Below are 18,026 nucleotides of genomic sequence, written 5' to 3' on the forward strand. Positions count from 1 at the left end.
ACATTTGGTGATGCTTCTCAATATTTTATAATTTATATATATACCTATATATACGAACATGTATAAGTTGCAAAATTACTACATACAGTAATTTTATATAATAATAATTATATATATAATTATTTTACATACACACACACACACAGTTAGAGATCAAAACCTGGGCCTCACACATGTTAGACAAATGCTTTACCATTTTTAAATTTTTAAAAAAGACATCATGGTGGGGATTTAGGTAAATCTCCACCATGGTGTCTTTTTTATAAATTTCCTTACCTTATAAATTCATGTCTTATGCTAATGATAATTTAACATTTATTTCTAATTGAGGTATTAACAGTTATATGAATTAAAATGTATTCTCTCTTTTAAAAAATCTGAGAACTTCTCAGTGCCTCCCAAGATAACTTGGAAATGCATTATATCTCATAGTTCTCATGGTTCTCATGGCATTGTAGACAAGGTTCAATGTAAGCATTTGGCTAGGCCTTGTCATAGGGCAGAGTGTTTTCTGATCCTTGTTTATCATGAAGCTCTGGAAATTACCACCAAATGAAAGGGAAACAGAAAAAAAGTCTTAGGACTGTTCATTCTCTAAGCAGGGCTCCCAGCCACTGCCCTTGCCTCTAGTTTCATGCCCTTTCCTGAGGTGGATGAATTTAAAAAGCAGGACGGTGATGAGAAGGTTTAGTGGGGACCCAACTCAGGACTTACAAAAGGACTTTACCTCCAGGAGGAGATTTTAAGAATATGTCCATATGTGTCTATGCATAGAAAAAGCATCCTGAAATATTTTTAAAGGGTGGAAATTGAAATCTCAAGCACAGCATAAAACAGATAAGCAGGAAATATTTGCAGAGTGACCAAGTGGTGAATTTTCATTGTTGACTAATGAGATTCATTGATATCAGGTGTGTGGTTGGTGTTTGAACCTGATAAAGCAGTTTGCTGGGGTGTGTCAAAGATATGGACATGATCTGTGCAGATGTGATCATTTGGAAAAGAGATTTCCACATCTTAAAACCAATATAAAGGGTAGAAGCTATACCAGGCAGCTTTACTTGCTCCAGCACCTTCTTCCCGACAGGCAAAATGAAAATTCTTGTGAGTATTATTTATACTTCTTGATACCCTTGTGATGGGCTGCTTGCAGAGAATGTTCATGTGCAATATGTCAAAGATTTCAGGGGTCTTAGACTCTGTTCATGCTTCTAAGCTTCTGTTATTGAATTCATAATGTCTTTGGCAGAAATAGTGCTGAGTTTTAAGTTGAATATTTGTGTGTCCCTTGTCTTTTTTCTTTCTCTCTCTCTCTTTTTTTTTTGTGATGTTTACTTAAAAAGAAAAGAAAAAATTGGATATATGTAGGTAATTTTAATTTGGAAGATGTTTAATATTAATCCCTTATCTCAAGTGTTGTTAGTAAGGTAGGCATTTTAGAGAAATTACATTTACTATTTAAAAAAAAGAGAAGTGGTAATTTTAAAAAATGCCAGTAATAGTAATAATAGCAGCTATGGTATTAAACCACATCTAGAATTTCAAATGCATATTAAATTGTAGGCTAATCTTTCACAGGAATAATTCCATCTATTCATTGCTTCAACCCTGTAAGCTAGATAGTATTATCCTCATTTTCTAGATCAGGAGACATAGAAGAGTGCGAATTTTTCAAGCCTGTGAATGAGGGATTTAGGATGTAATTTATCCAGGTTAAGTCTTGCTTATAGGAGCAGCCAGGTACAATCTAAGCAGCTGAGTGTCAACACGTCTACTCATCTAAACTCTCCCTTAAGGCAAAGCATTCCTTCCCTGAGTGACCCCACTCTTCCATCTGATCCCAGTCTCCATAGTGCCACACTGATTCAGAAGGGGGTTCCTTCCTCTAGCCTCTGTCTCTTATTCTCATTCAGTTGCTAAGGGAGAAAGCAAAGTGTTAAGCCATAAAAGCTGTGAGTTTGAAGAGTTCCTCTCCCAGGGCTTGCTTGATTTTCTAAGAGGAAAATTTTATAACCAGGGTGTATTAATGATGGTATTGCGTGGGAGATTATTTGGGGGCAGAGGACCCTCCCTGAGCGCCTTCTAATCATATTAGTAAAGTGGGCTTTTCATCATCTTATTCAAATCTCTATTCTAAATCAACTAAATAGAATGGAGCATCACAGGTTGATAGAGCAGGCTTGGGGTAGAGAAGGTGAGCCTCTGTATAAGTGGGCACATTGGATATTTGCAGCGCATCTTAGTTAGCTGCTGCAACCCCAATGACAAATGTTAGGAGTGAAATGAAAAAGGACGTAAAAAGTCCCACTGACAGTTCTTAAAAGTATCTGCCCTTCCCACAGATCTTCTCCTTTCAATGATAGTGTAGTGCACTAAGATGCCCTGCAGAGAGAGCACGAAATTAATGTCAGCATGTTGGATTGGTCAGCATGTCTGCAAAATATCAGATCTGCCTCCATGTCAGGCTTGCAGTGTGCTGGCCCAGCACTCACCTGATAAAACCACAAGGCCATGGGTTAGCAGGATATAGAGATTTTCCTTGATGCCAGCCTCAAATGTTAACTGTATTTTTAAGCATCCTGGTTTCATAGTTTCTCTTAGAAATCCATTGTGTTTTTATCATTCATGAATCTATTTTAAGTCTATTTCACTCTCTCAGTCTCAAGGGATTAAAGATCTTCTTTTCTTTTTTAACCAGAGGACATCATCGTTCACAAGTAATCCAAAGCCAGTATGAATTATTTTGGAATATACTTATAGGAAAATAAGGTCTTCCATTCTATTCACCAGCCCCCAGTTTTTTCTTCTATCTAGAGGGTAATAAAGTTGAGAACAAAGTGGCAAGGGGCCTTGTGTCTTATAAATGTCATAAACTCAACAAATGCCTGTTGAGTGTGTGAATGTGTGTATTTCCACTTTGGAAGTGGACTGCTTTCCACTTTTTGACCACTTACCAGTGTCTCTAGGTGTCCGGGTCTACCCCTCTGGTTCCCACCCTCAGTGACTACCCGACAAGGAATGGATGTGACTGCTCTGTTTTTTCAGGTGGCATTTCTGATAGTGCTGGCCATCTTTGGGACACAGTCGCATGGATATGAGGTAAACTGTTTCCTTAGAAATGTTGGGAGGTGAAAAGGAAGATAAAAGAGAATCTGAAGGACCGTGGAGAGTCCATGTGCCCTGAGATGGAATCCCAGAAATAACCAATAAGGAAAATAATGGGGTGATCATTTCTAACTGCAAAGCCTTCACCAATGTAACCCATTCCTTTAAAATGTGGTCAGTCTCCTGTGATATCATTTCTTCTCCTTTTTATGATGCAGTAAACTGAAGAAAAGCTTGGCATTCTTATCTTAGTCTGGGCTTTGGACTAGGATTCCAAGGAAGAAGTTTTAGCCTTTAATGACTTGCTCGCAGTAATTAGAAAGCTTTATTTTGCTGAGAGACCTGCCTTTCAAATGCATGTGATTTATGGAAAACCCATAATATCTTTGTTGTCAATTCTAGGTTTATAACGTCTTCAGCCCAGGCAACAATGGTGGCAATGTTCAGGAAACAGTGACAATTGACAATGAAAAAAATACTGCTACCGTTGACATCCATGCTGGATCATGTTCTTCCACCACGATTTTTGACTATAAACATGTAAGCAGCAAGAGGATTTTTGTTTTCTTCAACACTGGTTTTCTAAGGGGCAGAGGGACAGCTGCTTACTGTGTATTTACATTCCAGGGTTTGTCTCTGCAGTTCCTTATAAATTTCCTCACCTCTGCTTTTCCCTTGAAATAATCTAGCAATTTATTAACAAAGAAGCAATTGGAATCATTTCTGAGAAAAACAATATGATAGAAATCATTTGCATCGTTAAGGCAGAAAGTGGAAGAGCCATGTGCTGTTCATTACAGGCTCAGAAAGTGGGCATAGCGTAAGAGTGACCAAAGCAAAGCCCAGCACAGAAGACTCTCAAAATACCTGTTGAATGGATAAACAAATAAATCAGAGCTCCTAATGCAAAACACCATGTAGAAAAAGAACAACCACAAGGCAATCACACCATAGCAGAAAATTAGAGCAACTTTATACCATTTAATTATGTATATAGGATAAGTAATGTCACATTTTTATAAGAAGGTACTTCCAAGTTTTAGTTACTAGCATTAAAAATACATCTCAGAAAACTGCTCAGAAAACTTATTCTGTCCTTCATCCATTTATCTATTTGTTATACCAACACTAGTGATGGCCCCTTTTTTTTTACCTGAGTACAGAGATGTGCACAATAGATATAAGTAGGTTGTAGCTAATCTCACTGGTCATTTAAACAGGCTTTTTTTTTCTCCATTTCTTCTAGAAACCTCCTCACATGCTTCCTTACTTCCCCCTTGTGTTGAAAGTGCCATGGCACATTTGAAAGTATGGAGTCTTTGCAAGATACACTTTAAAAGGAAGTGGTTCTAAAATTCTTACAAAGCAAATGTCATGGAAATCCCCCAAATGTATAAAAAACTAGAGTGGTGAGCCCCTTACACTGTCCTCAGCCTTGCCTTCAGCATATTTTTGAGTTTTAAAAGTTAGAAATTTGTTAGAATTGAAAAATAGGAACTATGAGAGTTCCTATTAGATACAACCTTATGGAGTGTATGATTATTTAAAACTGTGTAGAGAAAAGTTTCACTCAAGATGAAAATTCAATGGCTTAGGTGCTTTTTGGCTCCACGGTCCCCATGTTCCAAGGTTCTTCACATCCCAACTTTCTCAAACTAATTCCTCTTCAGCCAATTTGGATTTGAAGTGGAGACAGGATGGAGAAAAAAGAAGGGAAGAAGATGGGGAAGCATGTGTGCAGGTGTGAGGGTAGGGGTAGATACACTTAGAGAGCTCTAAAGCACCGTTGTCTGACAGAACCCACTTTCTGTAATGGTGGAAATGTCCTATATCTGCATTTTCCTGTAGGGAAGCCTCTATCCAGCCACTTGTTGTGATTGAACACTCAAAATATGTGATGGAGGAATCACATTTAAAATTTTATCTAATTTGATTTTAAATAACCATATGTGACTAGCAACTACAATACTGAACACCACAATTCTGAAGAATGTTGTATTTTATTCCAAAGTGGGGGAAAAGCAACATAAAACCTATCAAAAAACACAAGATTGCTGCGTCTCAATCTTTCAAACTCCAAACTGCAGATCCCGATCCCATAATATGAAAGAGTAGGCCTACATCATGGGTGTGCACAATTTCAAAGGGATGGGAATGACAAATAAGAAATGAAAGTGAAATTTTATAAAAGAACTGATTACAGATTTAAAAACAAGGGTAGGGGCTCCCTGTGCATGCTCAGGTTTTTCCTCCAAGGCGTAGACATCATTTTAGATGCTTAGAAACCAGGCAATTAAGGAGGGGCAGTAACTCTGTTCTTGTTGCCTCAGGGCTACATCGCATCCAGGGTGCTCTCCCGAAGAGCCTGCTACGTCCTAAAGATGGACCATTCAGCTATCCCTGCTCTGGACAAACTGGAACGGTACCTCTATGAGATGAAGGTAATTTTAGGATACCCTTAAAAATGCTCTGTTTCTGAGCCATGGAGAAATGAAGAGTGAGAGAGAAGATTAAAATATTGTACCTTCCCATGATGTGGTACTCAACTTATCAAAATGTTTTAACTGTATTTCTTTCTTTCTTTGAGCTCTGAAGTATATCTCAGCTCAATTTCCAGCATAAGGCCCTAAACTCATAAACTTATATAAAATTTCAGTGTCTTTGTAGAGATGATTGATCAGACTGTCTTCTTAGAGCCAGGCTCTATGAAATCGAGACTGGCAGAACAATGAGTAAAGTTGTATATTTGATGATATAAAAGATGCAAAGAAACAATCGGATACAGTGAGAACATACAACCCTGCACTGATGCTTCATACCTGGGGCTTAGCCACCCACCACAACTTCAAAATAGCACTAGTAATAGTGAGGTTTCTCTGCAGACAGAGTGGTCAGAAAGAGAGGATGCCTTGAGATCCCTGATGACCTTGTGTTTGATAATTTGAAAGAGAGCCAGGTGAGGTGGCACATGCTGTAATTCCAGCTACTGGGGAGGCTAAGGCAGGAGAATGGCAAGTTCAAAGCCTGCCTAAGCAACTTAGTGAGATCCTGTCAGAAAGAAAGAATGAGAGAAAGAAAGAAAGATTTGGGGATGTAGTTCAGTAGAAGAGTTCTTGCCTAGTATGCTTGAAGCCCTGAGTGAAATCATCAGTATAGAAAATAATAATAATAATAATAATAATAATAATAATAATAATAATAATAATTTGAAAGAGAAAATAAGAATAAGATGCACCAAAGTTGCCAGTTTGTTTTATGCTTCCTTCTCTGGTACAGACTATAAATGTCATGTCCTCCAACAAATACACCTGGGTCAAGTACAACCCTCTGCAGTCTCTGATCACGAATGTGGACTGGTTCCTGTTTGGGTCACCCATTGAGCAACTCTGCAAACACATCCCCTTGTATAAGGGGGAAGTGGTTGAAAAGACAGGTGAGTACCAAGGAATTGTTCATTCACCAGGCCGTTTTAGAAAGCTCCTCTGTGCCAGGCCCTCTGCTAGGTGCTGTGTGAAATGCAAATAAATGGAAAGGTGACCTGACTCAATTTACTTCAGAAATCAAGTGCTTACTGTGTGTGTGGAAATTGCACTAAATGTCATAGACACAGAGATGGTGAAAGGTCTGTCTCCATGGAATGTACCTTCAAGTGGAAAAGCTGACGAGTGAACGCAAAGGTTTGGATAGGAAAGGATTCCTGGGTGTCACAGGATAACTATGGGTTCTCTTTTTTCAAATGTAAGAATTTCAAGTAGAAGAAAGTCTCTGGGCCCTCAAAATAGCGTCTTTTGGAGATGAAGGAAAGCATTAAGAAATGTCCTCAGAATCTAGAATAGAATTGATCCAAGAAACAGCAGGCAAAGGAATGAAAGCCCTGTATCATCCGGGTAACACAGGGCACTGCAGTCATTACTGAGTTGTGTACAGTTTCTAAATGCAGTAAAGTACCAGAGCCAGCACATGAGAACACAGAAGAAATTCCCAGAGTAGCCGAAGGTAGATAAAAAGAAAAGGAGTAGCATTTACTACTTTTTTACTGCCTAGAAAAAAAAATTTCAATACCCATTAGCACTTTTAAGGCACAAAGTATGCTGCCAACACAGAATTTACAGCATCAATTAGGTCTGAGCTGATCAATACTTCCAGGAATTGTCAATCTTATTTAAGTGAATATGGTATTATTCTTTGCTATGCCAGAATAGCTAAAATCTTGAGTATTATGAAGTTATAAGTACTTAAGATGTTTACAAAAATCCTTGATTTGTTTCCTTGTAATATATTTTTAATGACCTTTTAAACTTTTCACCTTTCCAGATGATATTGCTGCTGGAGGTTGTGCAAAGGCAGGGCTCCTGGGCATCTTGGGAATTTCCATCTGCGCAGGCTTCCATATTTAGGATGATCACCTACTGGGTTTCATCCTTTCAAAGAAATCTAACCTTGGTTTCCACTCAGAAATCAAATTAAATTCTTTCTCAACATCCTGTCTAATTGCGAGATTCAGTAATAAAATGTGTTATATTTACAGATAAATATGTCAGTTCTTTTTATGAGCAGCAAAGGGAAGCCAAGCAATATATAGAAGGAAAAAAGAGCCTCCAGGATTTCCAATAAAGTGCATAATGTGTGAAAATCCCCAGATGGTTTGGCTGCGTGTGAGTCTCCACATCTGTCTGCATCTGCTTGTGGAACCAGTTTCCCATGTGTTTGTCCCAATGCACCAGAAAGCCTGGGTGGAACAGGGGCTCAGGTAGCAGTGACTTTGACCCAGTGAGGGGGAGGGACATAGTATACTTTTATCAAAGAACTTAACTGCTCAGGTGAAGTAAACTATTCCCTCTGATAAGCACTCAGCTTTGAGAGCCATTCGGACACCCTTTAGGAAATATGTTTGGATTTGCCATTGCAGTAGACTGAGTAGAGTGAGTGGAGAGGGAAGGAGAAATAACTAACACCTAGGAAAAGACATACTGTACTGGAAATCCTCATGGGAGTGAAAATATAACTGGGAATGCCAAGTGAATATACAGCTGGAAAGCAATTTCCATCCTTTCAAAGAAATTACACCATATGGGAAAATTCCCAGATCGAATACCTGGGTCTCATGTAGTCTGGTCAGCTGGATCGCAAGTTCAGAACAAAGAGGCACTATTTTAACACGATTCCCACCTGCCATTGACTATTCCTCTTCCTAATACTCTACATCTGCTTCTTAATAGTCATCAACTAATACATTTTTTTTAAGCACTTACCATGTGCTCAACACTGGAATAGGTATGCGGGAGGAAAAGGCTCAGGACAGAGCTACCATAATCAAGAAAGTTATTTTCTCCCTGAGTAAATGAGGCATTTATATTTTAAAAATTGATAAGAGCAGTAAAATGTCAAGTAAATGGTAGAGTATTTTAGCTGGAACCTTGGCGTTTGTAAGTAATGGAACCCAAATCAAATTTTCTGACACCAAAGGAGACTTTATTGTCTCATGTCACTAGCCTTGGAGGGAAAGGGATGTTCTGGTCTTGGGAAGCTAAAACTCTGTGCCTGATGGTGGCCAGACCCTCTTTTCCCATGTCTCAACTTTCCTTTTTTCTACATGTCATCCTTGGTGACTTATACTGGTTTTCTCAGGAGGAAAGAACCAATAGCGCTGTCAAACCCAAAGGCCTCATGTTCCCAGCTTCATTGGCAGTGAAGAGAGGGTTCCTCTTAGTTCTAATTGCAAATTAGTTTTAACCTAAAATTCTCTGGTGACGACCCTAGCTGTCCAGGATTAGTGTCGGTGGCATGGGGGTAAGGTCCAGGAAGGGGTATTATGATTGGCAGTCTCCTTTGGCACTTACTGCTTAGAGATGGGTTATCCCTATTCATTTTTAGAATATTGATCTCATTTTGAAAATAGAATGCTGTGTTCTGATTTTTTCTTAACTCTCTAAATCAGTTGATTCTACTCCACACTGTTGACTCACTGAATAACTGACAAACAGCTGGTAGAACATACTAGGCACATGCCTACCGGGAATGGGTTCAATGGACCACTGCCAGGAGGTTGGGACTTCATTATATTTTCTTGTAATCAGCTCCTTCTTAAGGGCTGAGAAAAGTAGATATCAACTCTGTCAACTCACCAGATGTTCACACCATAGAACCTCTCTGGGCCTCAAGAGGGAAACACATGTGGTTCCTCCCATTCATGTTGTAGCATATGACCTTGGGAAGGGACGAGCCAAGAATCTGCCCCTCACACTTCCCATTTATGGGGTAGCCCATCCCTTAGCTTTCTTTGGGAATGGTAGCTTTGCATATTGTAGGACATGGTGTTAGGCATGCAATGCCTGGCCAATGGCCTTGTTCATGACCTTGGGAAGCTTCACTTTTCTGTTTGCCTCAAATTAATGACTAGAATAGGGAGAATCTGAGGTGCTCACCAGCCCCCTCCAGTCTGAAGTGGACCACACCTTAAGAGTTCTGCAAGCTGTGTTTGAGTGCTGCTGAGAGTTCTCCAGCACAGTCACCTGCTGCCCCTCTCCGTGCCCTTGTGCCTGATGGGATGTGGGCAGGATATTGCATGAAGAAACTTTCTGGAGTGTTGGGAAAGTTCTACAGATTCATCTGCGTGACGGCTACATGGGGGTACATATGTACAATTCATTGAGCTGCGCTTTTCAATCTTCTCTTCATTGTATTTTTTACCTCAATAAAAATGTTGATGTATTTTTAACATTTAAAACACAACTGAACAAAGAAGGCCCACCCCTCTACAGCATTCTCAGGAAACACACAGGGTGGTGATTTCCATAGCCCTCAACAGTCTTGGAAGTCTTAAGCTCCAGTCTCAAGTGCTCAGAGCCAGGCCTGAGGGCTCCTCATTGTGGTCCTTCTTCAGGGCCCAGGAGGCTATGGGCACATGGGCAGCTGCAGCTCTTCAGGGGTCTGCCTGCACTCATGGCCTGGTGAAAGGCCTCATGGGAATAGCCGTGGACACTATGCAGGCTGAGCTATGGGGAGTCTCCAGCGCAGGCATGCAGTAGGAGGACCAGCAGCATGTTCCAGGCAGGATCTGGGCACTAGTGGCTCCTGATCCCTTGGGAAACTTTGAGTGGGCAGATAATGGACACTGGGCAGCAACAGCCTGGGGCAGGCAAGCGAGCCCACTCATATTCAGACCTGAGTTTGGAGTCAGTTGGCTCATCCCAGAAGCTGCTGAGAAGCAGGAATGGAGGGGAAAGTTAGAGGTGACATCATTTGGGGTGACCCAAATTAATTACTATGATGAGGAGACTTTCCCCATAAAGGGGCACAGTTAAGGAATGAGCACTAAGAATCCAGGTCCCTTATTAATTTGCAATGGACTACCTGGGGGTCATCACTGAAGGGTTCAGACCAGTTCCCAAGAGGGGCTTGCTTGCTCACTTTCAGAGATTATTATGGTGCAGGCTGGGCCACTACAGGAAACGGGATTCCCTGGAATCTTAACTCCAATTTTCAGAAGACTGCAGACCCGACATTGAGTTTATTCTATGGCTATTGTCTTTATTTCTTTGTTTATTGCCAAAATTCTCAAGGAATTCCTCAAGGAATGTCCCAGAGAGATGTTTAGAAATGAGACATCCTGCCACATGTGGTAATGCACACCTGTAATCCCATAAATTCAGGAGGCTGAGGTAGGAGGATCATGAGTTCAAAGTCAGCCTCAAAAACTTAGCAAGGCCCTGTCCCAAAATAAAAAATACTTTTTAAAAGGCTGGGGATATGGATCAATGGTTAAGTACACCTGGGTTCAATCCCCAGTACCAAAAAAAAGAAGGAGGAGGAGGAGGAGGAGGAGAAAGGAGATACATCCCAAGAGAGGGAGCTCCTCCTTTGCAGCATGCCTATGTGTGATTTTCTAGGTTGCACTTGGCTGGCAATGTTGAGAGGACAGTGCCGACAGGTAGGGCTCATCTGCTAGATCAGTAATGAAAGAAGCTTTATTGTTCTAATCCAGAGGAAGAGGGTCTATCCATTTTCCCAGATTTCAGAATGGGGTATTGGATTGAAAGAAAGAAGATGGAGATCTGAAATGAGCAGCTTCACATAGGCAGAGGCTGGGCCAGGTACCTGCCCCAGGCCAGCAGCCCAGGCCAAGTGGGTCCACTCTTCATGCAGCTGACCTGGAGGTTCAGAGACCAGGAATCTCACCACAGATGGAGAGTCCCATAAAAGATAGAAGCTGGATTGCAAAACAGGAATTAGGGTCGACTGCCAGGGCAGTACCTTTAAAAAGAAAGAGAAGCATTTTACCAGGTAGAATGGCCTCAAGGTAAAATGGATATATTATGAGCTGCACCTGGTGCTCAGCAGGGATGTGGAACCTTGGAAATGGAAGGTTCTACCTTCTCCACTCCCAAGGACAATAAGTGCCTCTACCTCTCTATTTGTTTTACTGACCCATAACTATCCTCCTTAATCCTCTAGCCCCTCCCTCAAGTTCTCCTGAATCCTTTTTCATTGGTAAACTTATACTAAGGTATAAATGACTGGTAATAGCCTAAAGGAACAAGTGTCCTGGTCATATACAGACTAGGGCGAAGATCATGAAATCTTATCTGGTAGCTTTTCAAGCTGAGGTCACATCCCCCAAAGAGGTGCCAACCACTGCATTGTTCCTTTCCCAGTGTGATCTGTAACTATTTGGGTCTTACCTCTCCAGCCTTCTTGAGAACAAGAAGTGAGAACCCCAAATGGGACTCTAACTCACAACAGACTCCATGATGCTTGGGCATGATGTAGCCTTGAGTCAGGAGAGGACATCCATCAACTGTCAAATCCCTTTGATGAGATAGCTGACCTTGACCTTCTGATGAAGCTAACTCTGCTCCCCATTCTCAGTGATTCCTAGTGTCAAGAAATCATCTCTGCCAGCAGGGGCAATACATCCTGGGCCATGTGATTTTTATACCACTCACAAAGAAATGGAATCAACTATCACTAAATTATGCCAATGACCTAAACACCATACTGCACCTTTTGACTCACCCAAGGTCTTGGGTTTGTTAACACACCTTCTTTCTGTTGATGAGCAAAGTAGGTGGGGACATCTCTGCACAGGTCCTTGATGAGAATTCCATACTGAGCTAAATTCTTGATCCGGCTAGGTGAAACAGTATAGGTCAGGCCGTGGGTGGATGGGTAATGACTGGAATCCTGCAAGAAGTAGCATGTTAAAATGGTGAGACAGCATATAGATGTGGCACAAGAAGGAGGAAGAAATGAAATCCTGGGACCCTGATCCTCAGGTGAGTGGCAACAGGATGTATTTGATTCAATGCACAGAACTAGGCTGTGAACCCAACCTGCCCTAGAGTTCAGTCTCAGACAGCAATATCACATCTAGCCACAAGGAGGCGACATTACTCTAGAAAAATTTGTAGGTTTGAGTGACCTGGTGACTTCCTTTCACTCTCTAATGCTTTCTCATCTCTGATGATAATATAGAGTAGATAAAAATTATTTGTTGCATTTACATGTTTTTTCTTGTTAATTCAATCAATGGGATATTTTAGACTTCCCTAAGAATATAAGTTGCTTTATTTCTATGTGACATGAAGTCTATTTTTATTTTTTTCCCCAAAGTCAGGAACCCTTCCTGCCAGTGTTCCAAAATGTGCTCTTCAGTTTTCTTAGCAAATGAGTAGATTTCAAAGAATTGCAGAGGACTTCCTGCTGATTTTTAACTTATCTTAACAATTCTTGTCATTTAAGAGGTTAAGGAAGACAGATTCGGCAGTCTTGGGCTCATTTTCATTTAAAGTTAATACTTGTGTATTGTTTGGTGCTGGGAAGGGAAAGACAAAATTCTCAAGGAATTCCTTAATATAATATAATATTCATATATTATATGAATATTATATTCATATAATATTATATAAGTCACTCTGATATTTACAGTCAACAACTCACATTCACTAGCATGTAGCATGAACCCTTTGATGAATACAAACATCGAAAGGTGGTCACTGCAAGAAATTTTCGTTGATTCAGTTATAATTTGACTTGAAGAGGCCATTTGTATAATGTTGTAATTTCATGGGCATTAAGAGCAAGCATGAACTAAGTCACTCCTTGTGCATAGAATTGTCCTAGGAGATTAGAGGTAAGTTGGAAAACACCAGGGTAGGAGGGGACCAGAGTGACCTGGTCACACTTACCTGCCTGCGTAGGGCCATGCTAATGTCATCCAAACTTGGGAAGATTGCTTGGTCCATCTTGGCAAGGACACAGGCCATCATGCTAAACAGCTTAGCCACAAAGAGGGCCTTTAAGCAACACAGAAGAAACATGTTATTCATTCAGTCACAATAGTGATAGGCACCCACTCTCTGCAGGGACTGACATCCAGCTGTTCTGACTGTAGTGTAGAACACACCAGCAGTGTGCTGATCTGAACAGGGGAGCAAAGGTTAGCACCAGGACCAGTAGCAATGCATACTAAGCCCTGCTGCTCTCCAGGCCCAGTGGCACTGTCCCCTGCTATTTTTGCTAGAGAGGGTTCACTCCCCAGGAATCCCCTGGGGCACTCTGCAGCCACTAAGAGACAGGTGGGCCCAGAAGCACAGGGAGTTAGCTCTAGTAAAACGATTCACTTGAAGGTCCTGTTCTGCCACTCAGCAGTCATCAGGGTACTCAGTGGCCTCCCTGCTTATCAATTTCTTCATCCATAAAGCAGACATAATGACTCCATTCCTACAGTGTTGTCATGGAGATGACAGGGTGAAATGAGATGTAGCTGCTTGTGAGAGCATTGTTTACTGAGTACTTGCTGAATGTACAGGGCTGTTAGGAGTTCTAGATTAAGACCAATAGACTTAGAATCTAGCACCAGGCCTGCCCTGGGTACCGGCTTTTGTATGGTGCTGGGCCTGCCATTTGGTCTCTCTAGGCATGGATTAGAGATGCAGACTCTTGCAGCTGTATCTGACAAAGGCCCACGGTGAATCCTCTCCAGCAATGGTGTTGACTTCCTGTGCTCCGTAGAGTGTGCAGCTGGAATATTTTATTGAAGAAAAGTTTCCATGGCTTGCAGTAGTGATAGTGATCACTAGACTGTGTGCCCTCTAAGAGGATTCCAGAGAGGTCTCCTAGAAGGAATCAGGAATGGGCTAGGTGAAGAGTCGAGGAAGTGTCAGGAAAGAGAACATGGTGGGGATGGGTGAGAGTAGAGGGGACGCCTGGGGTGAGGGCTCCATCCTGAACTGTCCAGAGTGGCTGGAGAGAACGTGACAGAGGTGGGTGGGGGAAGGCCTGGATGGCAGAGGGCATGAAGAGTGTGAGCTTTTACTTCAAAGCCCTGCCAGGGTGGCAAGGCTGTTGTTGAAGCTGTTTTGCAGATATGGAAACTAAGGCCCACAAGGCAGAGTGAGATTCCCGAGATGAAGGTGCTTTTCTGTAAGAGAGCAAACCCAAGGACATGGGTGCTCCCTCCCTGATCTTGCCTCTTTCTGCTAGCTCTTGGTACTCAAAGAGATGGCAAGGTGCAGGCAGATTTCAAAAAAAAAAAAAAAAGAAAGAAAGAAAGAAAGAAATACATTGCTCTTCTTTAGAAATAGACATTAAAATCTGGAGTCAAGACGAATAACTTTTGTAGCATATCTCAGTTACAAGACACGAGGGCTCTTTATGTGGCCTTCTTAGGATTTGGGCAGCCACATAAAGTCAACAACTCACAAAAACCCAAAGGGATGCAGGAACCCTATAGACCAGAGTCTCCTACATTCTCTGGCTCATAAAGAAGTCACTGCACCTTCAGTAAAGCTGGTCCCTTACCTAAAGGCATGCATTTCTATTGAGGACCTAAACCTGGAGAAGGCAAATGAAGACAGTGTCCTATTCTCTCTGGAAAAGCATTGAGCTACATTTGGGACCAGACAAAGCTTCCTGTGGCATTGTAATGAATGCGTTTCACATCTTACATTCTTGTAGTCCAAGATTCCATCCCATTGACTCAAAACATTGTTGTCTCGGATGCTGACCATACCTCGGAAGGCGTTGATATGGATGAGTTGGGTCCCAACAGATCCATCCAGAGGATGGCTGTCACTGATGTTCTAGAGAAAACCAAGCAACAGTGAGAAGAGTCAAAAACCCAGAGTATTCTGTAAGTTTAAGGGTTACCCATATGAAATTTGAGGGATGTCACTCTGATTATCACCTTGGAAATATTTCTGCCCAAAGGGGACTAGACAGATGGGACCCTCTTCACGCTACTCACCCTTAGGGCCAGAGATGGAGTTAGGAAGAAGACCACGAGTATGGAAGATGCAGTCTGAAATGGGAACAAATATCAATGCACTTTTTCTTTAACTTCAGATGACAGTCCACAGTCTAAGGCACTGCTGGGGTCAGAGCCTCCTTAAAATGATTTATAATTTCCACTGTCTCTCATGCCCACAGGGCTCCATTGTGTATCAGGAGACTAGTTCAATATGGTTGAATGGGGTATTCTGGCTTCTCAGGAGGCAAAGCTTTATCATTCACTCAAAAACACTTACTGGTTTGCTTCTGCAATCAATCATTGGGATGAATATTAGGCAATCTGACAGACCTGCACACAGGGTCTGTCAGATTGCCTAACAATCTGCACACAGGGTAGGGCCATCCTAGGCCAAATGTAATAGTAGTCACAATTCCAGGCCTCCGTCTCCTTTAGCTGCACCTTCTTCTCTACTTCCAGCCACTGGTCTAGATCGTTATCCAAACCCCAAATCACATTGTTGGTCCTGCCTTGCCCTATGCACCCAATTAGAAACAGATATCCTATTTATTTCCTTTCTTCTGGATTCTCTTAGCTTGCTTAAAAATAAAAGACCAGTCACTAGGGTTTTTTTTTTTTTACCTTATTTTGAATAGATTGTATTCAAATGTGACCAGTTCTTAAAATACTGGTTGCTAATCATTTCCTTTCTGTGTGGTCTGCCTTGCCACACAGGTATTTCAGGCATCAGAGAAGAAGTGAAAGAGAATTAGTTGGGGGTGGCAACAGGCTAGGGAGAAAATGCAATAAACCCTTCCCTATATTCCACAGCTCATTATCTGATGTATTCAGACTCACTTGGCTCAAGTGCACTTCCACACCAGCTGGAATTGACAGGCACTCCCCCTCTCCCTCATCCCCATGACAGCCCATGAAATACTCCAGGGGCAATTCCTACAGTAAAAGGTGAGATATGTCTTTGAAGAAGTAAATAGCTAATCAACGAACAGTAATCATAGTGTGGTGAGGTCAGTCAAGGAGATAATGGAGATGCAGATGACAAAATTACTGATGCCATATATAATATACATTTGAAGATTTCCTGTACTGGCAATTTGTAAATAAGATAAACCCAGGAAGACAGGACCTTAAAATATGCACCTACCCAATGCCGAAAGAGTCCTGAAACTTAAGAAATTGGTTATTAGTTTCCTTGGTGAAGACTCTTCTTTCAGATACTAAAAAAACAGAATGGTAGCCAAGCCCAGTGGTGCATGCCTGTAATCCCAGCGGTTCAGGAGGCTGTGGCAGGAGGATCAAAAGTTCAAAGCCAGCCTCAGCAACTTAGAGAGGCACTTAGCAACTGAGCAAGACTCTGCCTCTCTCTACATATGGGCTGGGGATGTGGCTCAGTGGTTAAGCACCCTTGGGTTCAATCCTCAGTACAAAAAACAAAACAAAACAAACAAAACAATAAACCAGAATGGTATGTGCCAAAATAAGATTTGAAAATTCTATTTGGATTTATTTGGAAGAGTCCAGTAGGGTAGAGAAGATCTTCTCCCTAGCTATTTTATATTCTGAGGGTAAAACTACCTTATTTAAAATTAGAAAATGTACTTACAAGGTGTTTCATGTTGTCTCTCTCTCTCTCTCTCAGACTTTGTGCAACTGCTTTCATAATAGGATTTTGTATGTCCCACTTATTTCTAAATCTGGTTTATATAGCCCTAGACTTTGCAACTATTGCCATGATAAGGGCATGTGGGAGTAGCTAACCATGATCCAAATACCACTTGGGAGAGAGAGAAAGTTTATGTAATTACACTTATCACTTTTCTTTGAGTTCATCTAAGTATTTTCCTTTCTTCCTGATACCACCACCAGTTCCAAGGCAAACATAGGAAATGAAGGAGGCCTTGTGGGCTGGCATATCCATGACCTTAACTGCTAAGGTAAGGATTACAAACAGTAGACCTGCACAAAATGACCCAGATACACAATCAATGAGCTCACTGTTTCTACTTGTCAATTTCTGAAGTTTTTTTTTAATTATTATGTTTAATAACAGGGTGGTTGGGAGAAACCTTATGAAGCCCAAAGAGGCAGACTGAGTTCAATTAAGATTAAACTGGTTGAAAATCAATCTAGTCCAGCTCTTCATCCAAACCCCAAAGCACATGGTTTTGCACTGCCCTCTGCCCACCCAACAAGCTGACCTAAGTTCACCTCTTCAAACATCCGCCTCTGGTTGACTTTCCTAATATTCTGAAATTTTGTTCTCATTATATGACTCTCTCCTCCCAGCTTTCACTTCAGGGTGTTTTTTTCCATAAAGAACACTTTGTCCAGCCCAGAACCCTTGATACATGAGGAACCATGACCTTCATGTAACAAGTTAAGCACCAATTTAGGACTTTTCACACATTGTCTTCATTTTCCTTAAGTTCTGATGTGGTGGCCCAGTGACCTGGATCAAATACCTTAAGGTGAGAACTAAACAGATTTTTTTTTTTTTTGAGAGAAGAAGAGCTAATTAGGTGAGGCTGGCACTGGAGTGATCCAAGAGGAAAGATAGGCAGCTCAGTCCTTACTTAATGCAGTTGGCCATGGGTGCTTTGAATAGATGGACATGGTCATCCAGGGCTCAGATAATATCCTACTCATCTCTCCATTGCTCTCAGTACCTTAA

The 18,026-nt window shown here is 41.4% G+C and overlaps 2 protein-coding genes across 2 annotated transcripts; one reads left to right on the top strand and one right to left on the bottom strand.

The window, feature by feature from the left end:
- Positions 1–1,092: 1,092 nt before the first annotated feature.
- Gkn2 (gastrokine 2) lies at positions 1,093–7,694 on the top strand. Its single transcript, XM_015479573.2, has 6 exons — positions 1,093–1,104; positions 3,046–3,099; positions 3,508–3,645; positions 5,436–5,546; positions 6,382–6,538; positions 7,420–7,694. The coding sequence occupies exons 1-6, from the start codon at positions 1,093–1,095 to the stop codon at positions 7,500–7,502; spliced, it is 555 nt and encodes a 184-aa protein (XP_015335059.1). The 3' UTR covers positions 7,503–7,694.
- Positions 7,695–11,050: 3,356 nt separating this feature from the next.
- On the bottom strand, positions 11,051–17,072 carry LOC107137213 (gastrokine-3-like). Its single transcript, XM_015479574.2, has 6 exons — positions 16,959–17,072; positions 15,353–15,406; positions 15,054–15,188; positions 13,293–13,400; positions 12,147–12,288; positions 11,051–11,358 (listed from the first exon to the last, which is right to left on the bottom strand). Exons 1-6 carry the CDS (start codon positions 17,013–17,015, stop codon positions 11,264–11,266), a joined length of 591 nt encoding a protein of 196 aa, XP_015335060.1. The 5' UTR covers positions 17,016–17,072; the 3' UTR covers positions 11,051–11,263.
- Between the last annotated feature and the right edge of the window lie 954 nt (positions 17,073–18,026).

The sequence above is a fragment of the Marmota marmota genome, unplaced genomic scaffold (assembly GCF_001458135.2).
Source record: "Marmota marmota marmota unplaced genomic scaffold, marMar, whole genome shotgun sequence".
In the NCBI taxonomy this organism is placed as follows: Eukaryota; Metazoa; Chordata; class Mammalia; order Rodentia; family Sciuridae; genus Marmota; species Marmota marmota.